The following is a 15,494-nucleotide window of genomic DNA, read 5'->3' as shown; positions in this document are numbered from 1 at the left end:
CCCCCCCCCCCCGCTCATGTTCTCTCTTTCACAAATAAATCAATAAATAACATCTTTAAAAGAAAAACTTGATACTTAAAAAATTTACACTTTTTTTTTTTAAAAGATGTTATTTATTTATTTGACAGAGAGAGACAGCCAGTGAGAGAGGGAACACAAGTAGGGGGAGTGGGAGAGGAAGAAGCAGGCTCCCAGCAGAGGAGCCTGATGTGGGGCTCGATCCCAGAACGCTGGGATCACGGCCTGAGCCGAAGGCAGACACCTAACGACTGAGCCACCCAGGCGCCCCTAAAAAATTTACGCTTTAAAAGAAAAGCAATTTCATTTAAGTGGATGAATTCTATTATATAATAAATTGTGTGTGGGGGGGTGTATGACAGTGCCAAAAATTTCTCTTGGGTCAGCGCTGTAGAAATTGGAATCTCTTTTCTGGTAGAAACAATATTTCAAGTGGTAGTTCCAGTATTTCCCCAGAAAATACCTGGTTCATGGATAATGTAGGTACAGAGTGGAGCATTGTTGTATCTCCCTGTCCTGCTGGTGTTGCTAATGCTAATGGTGTATTGGGGGCATCTCTTTCTTGTGGCCTCAACCAACCTGCTCAGAACCACTTGGAGTGACTCCTGAAAATGTAGATTCCCGGACTCCAGCTTAGACCCACTGAATCGTTGATGCTTGGAATCTGCATTTTTAACAAGCATCCCAGATGATTGTTTTGTATACTGTGGTTTGATAACTTACTACTCCAGGACAATTTTCTCCCAAATAAGGTGTATATATTGTAAGGCAGTCCAGGGGATACAAGGACAACACTAGAACCTTCTATTTAGATTTGTTTTATCTCATCTCGTCTCAAAAATTTCTATTTTAATATATTTTACAGTGTTCATAATGCATTAAAACAAGAGTACATAAATATGTTTATTAACTAAAGTGTACATATATGGGGGACACAGACTCATTTTTTTAAACTGGTGGAGTGCAAAGCAGAAAAGCAAAACAAAACCTAAAAAACAACAACAACAACAAAAAACCCAACCCCCAGAAAACCCCCAAACCTAGACATTACTGCTTCAGGGAATAAACTTGCCAGTACCCTTGTATTGTAGAACAAAGTACAATTGCCACATAAATCATTCTCTTTTATCTAGTTATATGTATGTGAAGCATTTATAAATTGCACTCTGCTTAAAAGCATTAAGGCTCTGTGAGGTTGAAACCATTTTTCAAAGCAATCATAAAATCTCTGTAACCCATATAAAATGTAAAAGGTACCCAATTGCAGTAAAATCCATTTAAAACCTTTTTCTAATGCTGTCTCCCACCCAAGAATGCTGACATTGTCCTATCATGAGATAAGCAGTCATGGGAAATGATAGAACTCACCAGGGTGAATAAGTAATTCACAATTAGGAAATCTACCAGTTTAAATAATTAACAAATTGGAGACCTTGTTATCGTATGACCAGTTATTTTAACAATTTAGGAATACCACATGTCAGGGTAATACTGTAGAGCCTTGTACTAAACATGAAGTCAATCTGCCTTTGAGCAGAAATCCAAGGTTATAATGGAGCCATACAAAGAAATCCCCAAATTCTGCTTTAATGAAGGGTAAGTTCTTGGTTAGCCTGTGGGTCTGCAGTGAATCAGAATTTAAAAACACTTTCTTCCAACTTGCCTCTCAGGCTATTGGGAATGTGGTCTGGTTTTCTTCACCACAACTCTGCTAATTCAGTATAATTCCTGATAGTTATTGTCTCTTTCCTCTTGACTCCCGTCTCTAGGTATCCATTACATAAAACTTTTCTTGTTTTCTGCTTTCTCTGATCCTCTCTGTTATAAACAAGCCATGATACAATAGTATTTGTGAAGCGAATAACCAGGCGTCCTAACACCATTTTTTGAATAGTTCATTTTATCTCTGCTGCTTCAGAAGCCAAACGTCTGTCAGTAAATCAAACTATTTTTAGTTTATTCTTCCATTACTCCATTACTGTACCAGTTGAAACTACTGTAGCTTTATAATAGGCTATGAATTTTGATAGAGCATGAGTCCCCTCCTGGCCCCCGTTTTCAGGAATTCTTGCCTCTTTGTTGTGTTTCTCTTCTTCTAGATAAAACTTTAGAAATGATTGTCAGATTCCATTAAAAATCCTGTTGGGGTTGTGACTGGAACTGCAGTGAAATTTTAGATTAATTTGGGGAATAATTGACATCTTTGCAATAGCGAGTCTTTCTATCCAGGAATATATTGGATATTCCATTGATTAAAATCTGGCGGTTTTCTTCATGTCTTCATAGAGGCTCATATATTTTTTGTTACTTTGTTTCTATGTATTTTATAGATTTCTTTTTTTTTTTAAATTTTTATTTATTTATTTGACAGAGAGAGGCAGCGAGAGAGGGAACACAAGCAGGGGGAGTGGGAGAGGGAGAAGAAGGCTTCCTGCTGAGCAGGGAGCCCGATGCAGGGCTCGATCCCAGAACGCTGGGATCATGACCTGAGCTGAAGGCAGACGCTTAACGACTGAGCCACCCAGGCGCCCCTTTATAGATTTCTAATACAAACTATTGTGAATGGGATTATTTTTCTTACATTTTCTAAATTTGTTGGTGTATAGGAAAGTTACTGATTTTTGAGTGTTTATCTTGAACTTGGCCATCTGGTTTGCTAGTTGATCATTTTGGATTTTCTAGATAAACATCGTATCTTATGCCAATAACGATAAGGTTCAATCACCCTCATTTTTTCCTTGTTTCATTGCATTGTTTACTTCTCCCAGAAAAATGTGGACTAGAAGCGGTGATCTGGCCTGCATTCTTGTCTTGTTTCTGATTTTGATGGGAATGCTTCTGATATTCAGTGTTGTGTCGTGTTTATTGTATTTTTTTGGTGGGTGTCTTTTATGGTGTTTAGGAAGTGATCTTTTCCTAACTTTACAGAGTTCGTGACATGAACATGTGCTGAATTTCATCTGGTGTCTTTTAGGCAGCAATTAAGATAATATTTTATCATTACTTTTATAGACTTCAGAGTGGCGAATTATCCTCACCTTCTTGGGATAAACTTTGCCTGGCTATGTTTTATAGCTCTCTTAATGCGCAGTTGATTTGAATCATTAATATTTTATTTAAACTTTGTATCTATATTCATAATTTAAACTTTGTATCTATATTCATAATTCATCATAATTCATAATTTGTATCTATATTCATTAATATTTTATTTAAACTTTGTATCTATATTCTATCTATGGTTGTGGGATTGTGTGAGTGTGCGCGTGTATGTGCTTGCCTAATTTTTGGTTTCAGTATTATGCTAATCTCATAGAATGAACTCTGGGAGAGCTTAAATAAATAAGAATTTTTAAAGTTAAAAAAATTTTTAAAATTGTATGATAGAACTCATCCACATAATAACTGTCAGAACCTTTAGGGATAGAAATATTTGACTAATTAAAAAAATTCTTCTATCATTATTACTCTCCAAGAGTTTACTTCTTTGGTGAAGTTTTATAATTCTATATTTTTCCAGAAATGCATTCATTTCATTTAGATTTTGAAATATTTTTGGCTTACTTAAAGTTGTAGGTAGCATTTTCTTATAATTTTAAAGAGTATCTTCTATATCAGCAGCTGTGTCCCCCTTTTTATTTCTGATACTGTTTGTGTTCTTTCTTTTTATTTTGTGGTTGGACTTGCCAAAAACTCAGTCGATTGACCTTTTATCAACTTCATTTTTTGACTTATTAATTTGTTAATTTCTACCTTTATTTTTAATCAGTCTCCCTCTCTGGTTTCCTGGGTTATATTTTGTTGTTGTAAACACCTTGAATTAAATGATGACTTCAATACTTTAAGTCTTTTTTTTTTAAATGGAAATGTTTTTTAAATGATAAAAACTTCTTTTGAATAGTACCTTGATTGCATCATATGAGTTTTGATATGAAGTGTCTTCATTGTTATTCATTTTAAAGAAGACTTGGCGATTTAAATTTTGATTTCCTACTTAGCCCCAGGGTTATTTAGAAGAGTAGTTTTATAAATATCTACGTGGATCATTTTTTCCTAGCTTTTTGTTGTTCATTTTTAGTTTTGTTGCCTTTTGGATAAATAATATAACCTGTATCTTGTATAATTATTTCTTTTTGGAAATTATTGAGATGTAGTCTGTAGTCTAGTATTTCGTTGGTGTAAAGATTCCTATATATCTGTTATATCAAATTTTTGGGGTGCCTGGGTGGCTCAGTTGGTTAAGTGTCTGCGTTTGGCTCAGGTCATGATCCCAGGGTTCTGGGATTGAGCCCTGCATCAGGCTCCCTGCTCAGTGGGGAGCCTGCTTCTCCTTCTCCTCCTGACCCTGCTCCCTGCTTGTTCTTTCTCTCTCTCTCTCAAATAAATAAATAAAATCTTAAAAAATAAAATTTCTTAATTCTTTTTATTTTTTTACACTTGCGCTGTATTCTAAAAATAATGTATGTATATTCCATGATTTAGTCTCCTAATGATAGATATTTAGCTTGCTTAAATTTTTTTTTTTTTGGTCCAGCACAAAAAATCCACTTTTTGTAGACAGTCTTGTATATATATATCTTTGGGTAAAAGGGAAGTATTTCTGTAGGATATATTCCCAGAATGAATAACCACACATACGTACTCACATACCAAACTAATTCTACACATCCACAGACTTAATCTTATACATAATAAATAATAACACATCCTCAGTTTGTTTATACCACTGTTACTTGGGGTTTTGATTTGTTAGTCAAAGCCAGTCCAAATTGATCATATGCCAAATAATATAATATTGCATCAAAATGCTTTTGTTTGTCTTCTACCCACCCACTTCATCCAAGTCCAATTTCTGTTAGTTTAGTCTAGGATTCCAAATTTTTAAAAGTATGTAGTTTCTTTGAAGAATTATATTTTACATTTTCAGTGATTTTTGATATTATCAGTGATCATTTTGACAGTGTTTGGTCTCTTGCATACCACCAGCTCTTCCACTGTAATGTCTCCAATCTTTGTCCTCATTTTGATTTGTCTCTTGATTGGCCAAATTATTTCTTTCACTTTTTTCAAGATGATTGTGTGTACTTGTATATACATTTACGTGGCTTGTGTGTATGAATGGCATCTCTGATGATATTTATTTATTTTTATTACCTTAAGAAAGTTTGTTTCTTTGCCATGCCACTGTCTTTCCATTCTTTCTCTCCTGAGGAAGTAATTCTTCTTCATTTTCTTTTTTTTGAAATTTCAGGTCGAATCTATAAGCATTCTCAGCAACCTTTGATTACATATGAAAAACATAATGTGACAGACTATCCAAAGAATGTGGGAGGATCCCGTTCTTTATTCCTTCTGAAAGCTCATGGTAAGTTACGTGTGTGGTATTATTACTACTTTGTGCAATAAATTTACCTGATGACTCAGTGCTGGCTGGATTAGGAATGGCGGTGGGCATAATTTACCAAATGTTCATCCATCTTCTATGTTTAAATATTAACATTTGCAAGTAGCAGTGTCTATCTTAATATTTGCTAATTTTTATTAAAAATGGAAAGTAGGGATAATTCAGTGGTTTTAACCCTGCTGTACATTAAAATCACTAATGGAGCTTTTAAGACATCTATAATTTTTAAAGAGTGCCCTACTTATTTCTAACTGTAGCCAGAGTTGAGTATCTGGGTTAATCAATTTAATTTTTGTGAAACCTTAATTAGGCCATTTATTAAAATAAAGGCTTGTAATAGAAGAATGTTTTGTGATTTTGATTGTTTAACAGTAGTTTGGTTTCAAAGAAACAGTTTTGTTGAAGAACTGGTCAGTGTATAAGTATTTGAGGGTATACAGATTACTCAGTGCTATACATATGATGATTTTAATCATGAAATGATTAAATGATTAAAATGATGAAATTAACCACGTTGGAGGAGCAGTAGCCTAAAATAAGGCTGTAACATTCCCTGATTCTACAGATGAAAGTTGATTCCATTTGAAAAGTAGCCTGGTTTATTGAAAAGAAGAGATTTAAAAGTAGGGGAATAGTGTACTGTGTACTTGTGTGTGGGGAATCTGTCCTTATTTGGTATATTTCCTTTCTATTCTCCAGAGTTATTCCTTCCAGTAGAGTTTCAATAAATGTCATCATAGTTAAGCTTGAAAATAAGTTTATTATTGGTAATTTGCTTCTACTAGTAGCTCCAGTGTGACAGTAATTGGATTTCGCATGTGACCTGCCTATTTGGTTTTCATTGTTTTTGGAATGAGCAGTGAGAAGATGCTCACGTACCCGCAGGAGGTCTGTATTAGTGTCGTGATTAAGAGCACGGCTGCTGAAGCCAGACTGGGTTTGAATCCCAACTTTGAAACCTTAGGCAAGTTACTTAACTTCTCTCTTCCTTAGTTTCCCCATCCAGCACAACTGGAATAATAATTATAACTACTGAATGGGATTGTTGTAAAGATCAATGAGAGTACTACACGTAAAGAACTCAGGGACAATGCCTGGCACATGATAGGAGTGACGGAAGTATTAGCTCGTAGAAGCAGTAGTGGTCGTGGTAAAAGCTGTGATATGCGGGGTGTTTTTAGGTTATGCTTACGTTCATTGAATGTATTTCATTAGTTGTTTTCCATGTTCTGAGCATTTGGCTTGGCCCTTTAAGAAACAGCTTGGTTTGTGATGTCAACCATTCTATTTTTTCACCTGCAGGTGCCTTAATGTTTGTGGCATGGATGACTACCGTGAGCATAGGTGTGCTTGTTGCTCGGTTCTTCAAATCTGTTTGGTCAAAGGCTTTCTTTGGTCAAGCAGCTTGGTTTCAGGTAAGTGGGAGAAAAGGTTTAATGCAATTTCCATATTATTTGAACATTGCAACATGAAAGCATGTAATATGTGGGCTTCTTTTCCTTTTCCTNTTTTTTTTTTTTTTTTTTTTTTTTTTTTTTTTTTTTTTTTTTTTTTTTTTTTTTTTTTTGGTGGTTATAGTTGTTGTAGTTGTGAAATCCTAATAATCCCTTCATTTTACCCTTTGGTTTCCTAACCAATTGAGAAGAGACATAAGATACTTGATGGTGATCAAAATAGAGACAGCTTTATGAGGGTCAGGTTGGATTGGAGAATGTCACAATGCCATGTGCCTCCCTTTGTAACATAGACTTTGGGACCCAAAAGATCTTGACTTACATGTCTATTGACCAAGGGTAGAGCCTGCAAGAGCTTTCATTCACTGCACTCACTCAGTACAGATAGGTCAAGGAGGATGGTAGAGCCGAAGAAAGTAGTTGGGGTTCATGCATTTCTAAACAGGGGTCTGTTCTCTGGTTGATGCCAATGAATGTTAGACCGTCCCTGGCACACTGATCAAGATCATGTATCTCCTCTGTGGACGGGAAGAGGAGCTAGAAGTGTTTCTTTTCATGCTGCCCCTTTGCATGGGATGAGGAGGCAGACTCTTAACAGAAAGACAAGAGTCAGTAAGCACCCCTGAAACAAAACAAACCTTCTCTTTCACGTGTCATGGAATTTAGATGTTGCACATACAGTGGAAGATCAATGAGTCTGTGTTGAGATAGAATGTACATGTCTGCTTTTGAGAAAATGCTGCTTGTTGATACAATTTGAACTTTATAAGGGGTATTCTTAAAACTTTATGTACATATACATTTGTAGCCTTTAAGATTTACCTTATCTAACCTGGTTTCTCACTATTGGCTGGCAGGGTCGATCTGTTTTATATGTTCTCACTACTGCTATGTACCTTGCTTGCCTCTGTCTCTGCCTTTGATTTCTCTCTCTTTCTCTGTCTCTCTCTCTTATCTGCTCATATGAATATTCCCAGTTGGAAAATTCTTTGTGTCCCCACTTTACCAATTCAGTTCTCTACTGCCTTTAAAACTCTGATGTCTCTATACGTAGTGTGATATATAGAGTGATTACATGTCCTCCCTTCCCTGAGATAGTTTTTGTTTGCACCATTTATTCTAGCATACTCAATTAACAGTGTCATTCCACTCGCATGATTTAGACAATGAATTGACATTTCATACATGTTTCTCTCATCTACTCACTTGTGCGCTAAGCTCCTTGGGAGACAATATTTTCTGTTTCCTTACTGTCTCATGATACCGGTCAGCACTGTGCTTGGTGGTTGAACTTAATAAAGGAAGGAGACGAAGGATTTTTGGCAAGGAGGTGTGCTCCGTGTGTGAAATAGCCATTCCTGCTACTCTGTGCAGGTGAAGTCTTGGCAAATGCTTTTGAATGACGAGGGTGGCAGCTTAGAGTTTTCTTTAAAATTCAGTCGTTTTCTAAGTTTTTTTGTTTTTTTAACTCACTGTGAATGGTGGTTAGATGTCCATTGAATGCGTGCCTTCAGTGACTCCCACCCAACAATCTCACAATAGTGCCGCCAGCTCCTTCCTCTTACCTGGTTAATTGTATTCTCATGGTGCCTTTTCACCTTTGCAGGCGCATCGGATGCTCATGGTCACGACCACCGCCCTTACCTGCATTGCTTTTGTGCTGCCTTTTGTTTACAGAAGAGGCTGGAGTTGGGTAAGTATCTTTTAAACAGGATGATTTTATATAAATTCACTTTGAGGTCAAGGAGGTTGCTGTTTCATTCTCAAATGAGAGGTTAAAAGATATTTCTGCATGCATTTCTCTTTCCTTTTTTAATCATGTGGCAACTATTCCGTATAGATGGGGGTTCGGGGATAGAGCGAGGATGTCATTGCAGATTACTTGGTAATGAAATATATTTGTAGGCTGCATCAGATGTTATGGGTACTCTACATAGCTTGGGTGAGTTTTCTCACTATGGAGAGGTGAAAATTCACAGTGTGATGTCTAAGGAACGTGAACCCTCATAAGTGGTTTTCTCTAACTAGTACTGTGATTACCACTAAGCTAACGTCAGAGTGAAGATGTTTACTGGTATGCTCACCGGTGTATCTGAAGCACCCAGAGCAGGTTCTGGTGTGTAGTAGGTCCTCAGTAAATACTGAATGAACGATTAAGGCTTACTGAGAATAAGTGATGTACCTAAGGTCAGAGCCTGTGCTTCCATGACACTTCTCCAATTTTATAGCTAGTCAGAATTCGATCTCAAACTTTAATATTTCAGTTCGGGCTGTTGCTATAAGGGCGAGATTGATGAATCTTGGGTCACTAGAAGACCTCCCTCCTGCTTTTTAGGTAGTTTCTGAATTGGTCAACCTGTTTTTTTTTTTTTTTTAAAGATTTTATTTATTTATTTGACAGAGATAGAGACAGCCAGCGAGAGAGGGAACACAAACAGGGGGAGTGGGAGAGGAAGAAGCAGGCTCACAGCAGAGGAGCCTGATGTGGGGCTCGATCCCATAACGCCGGGATCACGCCCTGAGCCGAAGGCAGACGCTTAACCGCTGTGCTACCCAGGCGCCCCCAACCTATTTTCTTAAAGGAAATGATGAGGATTTTCTGATATGAACCTAGACATCAGAACCTTATTTTATGCAGGTATTTGGGACAGGGGTAATGCTTATTTTGTAAGCTTTGTAGTTTGCAGTCTTTGCAGTTTATGAATCGGATCGTATGAAGGGGAGACTATAGTAACTACATCACAGGCTTTTTGAGAATTGAGAGTTAATTAGCTGAAAGCACTTAGGAAAGTTTTCTGCACATTCTAAGCACATATAGGGATTTCTTTGCTGCTGTTACTGAGGTTTTATGAGATAGAGGCGCTTTCCCTCTCCATGGTCCTGGTTATAATTTTATCCATATATAACTGAGTCCATAGCCTGAATATGTTTTTATAATGTTCTTTTGTCTGCCTATTGCTCTTCTTGACCAAAGCTTCCCATCATGGCTGAGAAACCACTGTACCCTTGTTCTAGATCACAGATGTTAGAGCCTACCCAAGCATGGCAGTCAGTGACAACAGACTGTAATATTCCCCCATCTAAACATGTCCCAGGTTAGAAGATCTCCTTAGTCCCATTCTGAAGTTTTTTAGTGGAATAATTGTGCTAAGTGGTCCAATCCAGCCGTCTGAGAGAGGAGTGGAGCTGAAAGGGTTGAGCTACTTTGTTCGTGTTTTTTCTCAGGTTATCCCTCCTTTCTGAACAGAGGAGCTAAGATTGTAATGCAGTGTCTATATGGGTTACTCATTTAATCGACAATTATTGAGTGATTAAGGCTCTGTTAAGCATTTGAGTTACCAGGAATCACATAGAACCTTCAGCTCAGGGAAACACAGAGTTCCCCCTTTTTTTTTTTTTTTTAATTTTATTTGTTAATTTGACAGAGAGAGAGACAGCCAGCAAGAGAGGGAAGACAAGCAGGGGGAGTGGGAGAGGAAGAAGCAGGCTCCCAGCAGAGCAGGGAGCCTGATGTGGGGCTTGATCCCAGGACCCTAGGATCAGGCCCTGAGCCGAAGGCAGACGCTTAGCAACTGAGCCACCCAGGCGCCCCTGAAACAGAGTTCTAAACAAAATTACCATCCATGGGGGTCCTAACTAGTCCTAGGTGGGCCTTGCTGGTGTTGGTGATCATCTAATGTCCTGACGAGGGAGAGGCAGCACCCTGCATGGACTCCACCACAACTGCTTACACACTGTGCGGCATTGCACGCACCGCTTGATATCTCCAAGCCTCAGTTCCCCATGAAGGCGGGGTATTGATAACTGTCCGGCATTGCAGTGAGCCTCAGTAATCATGCATATAAAGTACATGCCTGGTGTGCAGTAGGTGCTCAGTGCATTGTGCCTGTTCTTAGTAAACGTTTAAAGCTACAGAAAAACACTAAGAAGACATCATCTGTGTGTGTTATTTTTAATGTGAGGATTTAAACTGGTGGGCAAGATCGGGACCATTAAAATGATGTAACTTTGTTCAGTACGCAGGTTATCATCCATACCTTGGCTGCATAGTGATGATTTTAGCAGTTCTTCAGCCCCTTTCGGCAGCATTCAGGCCACCTTTACATGATCCCAGGTACTTAACAGCTTTTATATATAGATGGTCTTAATGTGGATACCATTATTTGGCAGACGGGTTCCTTTTTACGTGAAAACACTTTGCATGTTATAAAATTCAGTGGTAAATGATATTTACTTTAAACAGTTTTAAAATGTGTTTCAGACATCTAATTCCTAGGCAATAAGGGAAATAGCGTGTTTTTCATTCTTTTGGGAATTCATTGTAGTTCTGTCACTTTGAGCATACTGACTGGTTCTTTATTTGGTAGAAGGCAAATATTTAACTGGACTCATTGGAGTATGGGCACAGCTGCTAGAATAATAGCAGGTAAGTAATTGTGCTGCCACTTATTCTTATATAATTGCTGGTTGTTTATATTGCAGGTGGTAATTTGGCTTAAATGATTTTTAGATGTATTAGTAATTGGAGTAATTGGTTGTTGAGGAGAAATCAGCCTTAAACATTGAAATCCAGAAAGTAATTTCTAGAGGTAATAATTGAAGTCATTATTTCAGTTTTAAGTTTAAGGTTTTTGAAATGGCTTTAAAACTTTCCTTCTAAGACACTTTTTTTTTTTTTTTTTTTTTTTTTTTTAGCGTTTGCCTTTGCCAGTAAAAAAGCCATGCTAATGGCCAAACGCTCAAGTTGAGGGTCATTTGTGAGTTGGGCTGAGGTGGGCTGGGGACATCCCAGTGCTCTGTCTGCAGGTCCCTTCCATGGGGATGGTACCTTCCAGGGAAGGATGATTTTCAAAAGTCAAGTATGGTTATCCAGTATATTTTGACGCTTTGTATAATAAATACCTAAACTGACACCTCCTCCTACTCTTACATTTCGATAGTCTTTGGGGGTTCTTTGTGGAAGGAGGAGTATAGTCAACAACGATTTCCATACTTTCCTCCCTTTCCTGCATTGCAGGCGTAAAACTGTTTGGAAAGTTTGAGTGTCTCTTTTTAAACAGTTGGTAGATCATAATTATAATTCCCCATCTTACCTTTCTAGTCTTAAAATTAAAAAAAAACTAAGTTAATTATTTGGTCTTAAATATTAGTCTAATTCATCTTATGAACTCTTTTCCTGTGTTTTACTTGATATATGACACACACATGTACACACATAATTACTTCTCTTGAAGGTGACTACATTTGAATATATATATTTTTCTTATAAATATAGTGGCAGCAATGTTCCTGGGAATGGACTTACCAGGACTAGATCTTCCTAGCCCATGGAAAACCTATGCAATGATTGGATTTGTAGCCTGGCATGTTGGGACGGACGTTGTACTGGAGATACACGCCTACCGACTTTCTCGAAAAGGTAACCTGCTCAAACAGCCATGTTATGTAGAATCACCTTTATCCAAACTCTAGGAATGTAATTAGTGTCTAGATACTCATGGCTGACTCTTACCGTATAGCTCACTAAAAATGTCTGTGGTGATTAGTCAGTGTTCGAACTCATGGAAATATTCTTTTTTTGTTTTTTTTAATGATTTTTTATTATATTATGTTAGTCACCATATAGTACATCCCAGATTCCGATGACATGGAAATATTCTGCTCTTTTTTTTAATACTCATTAGTATTAGAATTTGTGAGGAAAAGGGGTGCCTGGGTGGCACAGCGGTTAAGCGTCTGCCTTCGGCTCAGGGCGTGATCCTGGCGTTATGGGATCGAGCCCCACATCAGGCTCTTCCGCTATGAGCCTGCTTCTTCCTCTCCTCCTCCCCCTGCTTGTGTTCCCTCTCTCGCTGGCTGTCTCTATCTCTGTTGAATAAATAAATAAAATCTTAAAAAAAAAAAAAGAATTTGTGAGGAAAAAAAGGGAACGATTTTAGGTTTTAGGGCAGAAGTCTTTTTTTATAATGCTGGTCTGACTTGGAGCCAGTTCACACTGAGAATCCTGAATGAGCGGAGCTGAGAGAACCCAGAAGTGGAGGAAAAACAAAGAGATGCCCAAATTCAACACAGGGCAGAGCTGCAGACAGATTTTGCCTATTTGATAAATTCACCGCGTACTAACACTTGCGTTGCCGTCTACATAATATATAGCTAGCTAACTAGGTAAGCTAGATAGAAAGAACTTATTTTGCCCAGACTTTCTAGTGGCAAGTCCATTTTGATCTTAGTGCCAGATGGACCCTAGGCAGGGTCAAGATATCTATAGCCATTGGGAATGGAGCATTAGTAGAGACTGCGTGACATTTTAAACTAGCTGGCTTCTGGGCTGTGTCCTTTGTGTCTTATTTAGTCTCCAGCTCCCTAAATGAGTTAAGGTAGAGTTCTAAAAATAAGACCTCTCTCTCTTGAATCTAGGAGCCTGGGCACCTTTTAGGAGCCAAGTAGTAAATATCTATCCTGCCATTTTTGGTTCTCGATAAGGTCATATACTTGGGGTGTGTGATGACCGCTGAATTATGGCTTGCTATTTAAAATACATATGTACTTCAAACGTGGTTTGTTAAGACTTTGATGTGGTGTTTATTGTCTGGAAGAAGAGGTATATTTTAAGTCCCTTGACAAAGATATTATTCTGTAGCCAGTTTGTCCTGGTTTGTGAGAGCCTTACATGTTCAGGAAGTTTGCAACATTTGGTAACTTGACATGAGAGTATATACACATGGAAATCAACAAATGCTACACCTCAGGACTTTTTTTTTTTTTTTTGAGAGTTAGTTTACCGGCATACTCACAGGCCTTACAAACTTATGTTGTTTTTTTTTGACAGTTGAAATATTGGATGATGCTAGAATTCAGATCCTCCAGTCATTTACTGCAGCTGAAGCAGAAGTAAGTCCTCCTTTTCTTATTTATTGACACAAACTTCAATGACAGTAGTTTCTTTCTTTCACGTCTCAATTTTTCTTTCAGGGTCATGCTTTTAAAAAGGTGGTGTTCGCAGTTTATATCTGTGGGAATGTGACTTTTCTCATCATCTTTTTATCTGCAATCAACCAACTCTGAGCAAGCAAAATCTTGGCTTTGCAGACCAGATGATAATGATCATTAAGCCAAAGGAACTTGAAGCCTGTACTGACTGCCTGGAGCGTATTCATGAATTCTGAATTGGAAGAGCAGGTCATATCTCTAGAGGAATTCCGAGGTGTGGTTTTTAGAGATCAACTTTCAGCAGGGTCCTATGGACTATAAAAAGGATGTGAAGCCTTTATGTGTGATTCTGAGTGTTACTAAGGAGGGTAGTACTTGAGGAGAAATGACTCTTCTCGTGAGGAGAAATGACTCTTCCATGATGAGATTTTTAGAATGTTAGCCTTTAAGGAAAGAACTATTTGGAAAGACAGAAATGATGTCACTTGGAGGAAATGGAGATTGTATTAAGATGAATATATTTTGGACTATAAAGGTGCTCTTTTAAAGAAAATATTTATGCTAGTTTATCTGAATGGTCTTCCATCAAAAAATGGACTTTTTTGAGAAACTATGTTTTTCAGTCCAGTTTTTTGGACATGTCCTTTTTCCTATGTATTCTGTTACTTCTCTGGTAAAGGTGGAAGTGGGGGTAGTACTTAAGGAGAAGTACTAACATTTAAATATATTATGAATATGATAATTTCCTTTTTTAGCAATGAAATGCAAGTGTGCATCTTCTGCTTAAGACTGTCTTTATATATTTAGTTACAGGGCTGAAATGACATTTTATATGTTAATTGTTTTGACTCTAAGATTTAAGTCTTAGCTCTTGGAGATTGTAGACTTGCATTTCATAAGTAATAAAATTTACCCTTGTGAATATATTTAGCAGTTACTCTTTTTCTTTGTGGTAATAAATAATATGGATGGTTCTATTTTGTTAGAAGTTCCTGATGCTGTAATGAATTAGAATATCAGTGTTATTTTCCTTCCTACTCCAATGATCTCTTTTTTTAATGGCTGGGTTTCATATTTGCTATAGGGACTTCTAGCCAGTGGGTGGCACCGTAATACCAGAGTACTGCTTTGTTCCTGTCTCATTGTGTTGTTACTCATTTTTAGTACTTAGGTCATACCGTGGAGTGGTATTTCCCTTAAATTCACCAACTCTAAATCTTTATTTGAAAAGTTTCTGCCTTTTTTGGGGGTTGGAGGGGGTTGGGGTTGTGAGTTAGAAACTGAAATTAGGGATTATTATTATTTTTCTGGTTACATTTCTGTTTGTTTTCTAACCATGATTATTTGTAACAATTGCTTGGTAGTTCCCTTTACATTCATTTGACCCTGTGACAAATGAATCTATCTTAAGAAGAGGAGGCAAGCAAAACTGAACATTGCTAAAAAAAAAATATAGTTTTTTTTATAGTTTCTGCTCGGTCCAAGGACCTAATTTGTATTTGGTGTAAATAATAGCCTTGCCTGTGTGTCCTACATCTTTTAGGGGGTAAAATGGTATGAAAGTTTTATTTTTGTCCCTTTTATAGGTGTTTATCATAAACAGCTTAGGGTTGAGTTACGGGTCTTCTGTGTTCATGTTCTGTGAGTGCCAGGCTATTTACACTCTAAACATTCCTTTTAAATAGTTT

General features: G+C 37.4%; 1 protein-coding gene across 1 annotated transcript in view; it reads left to right on the top strand.

Annotated features, from left to right (window-relative positions):
• Window positions 1-14,730, top strand: part of FRRS1 (ferric chelate reductase 1) — a 44,905-nt gene extending 30,175 nt beyond the window's left edge. The window contains exons 9-16 of the mRNA XM_002920774.4: window positions 5,270-5,383; window positions 6,725-6,837; window positions 8,483-8,569; window positions 10,893-10,990; window positions 11,244-11,302; window positions 12,152-12,295; window positions 13,706-13,767; window positions 13,849-14,730. Coding sequence (XP_002920820.1) covers window positions 5,270-5,383; window positions 6,725-6,837; window positions 8,483-8,569; window positions 10,893-10,990; window positions 11,244-11,302; window positions 12,152-12,295; window positions 13,706-13,767; window positions 13,849-13,941 — 770 coding nt within the window. The 3' untranslated portion in view covers window positions 13,942-14,730. The remainder of the gene's footprint in view (window positions 1-5,269; window positions 5,384-6,724; window positions 6,838-8,482; window positions 8,570-10,892; window positions 10,991-11,243; window positions 11,303-12,151; window positions 12,296-13,705; window positions 13,768-13,848) is intronic.
• The last annotated feature ends 764 nt before the right edge of the window (window positions 14,731-15,494 follow it).

Source organism: Ailuropoda melanoleuca, chromosome 2 (assembly GCF_002007445.2).
Source record: "Ailuropoda melanoleuca isolate Jingjing chromosome 2, ASM200744v2, whole genome shotgun sequence".
NCBI lineage: Eukaryota > Metazoa > Chordata > Mammalia > Carnivora > Ursidae > Ailuropoda > Ailuropoda melanoleuca.
The sequence above is the reverse complement of the archived record's forward strand: the minus strand, read 5'-3'. Positions and strand labels throughout refer to the sequence as shown.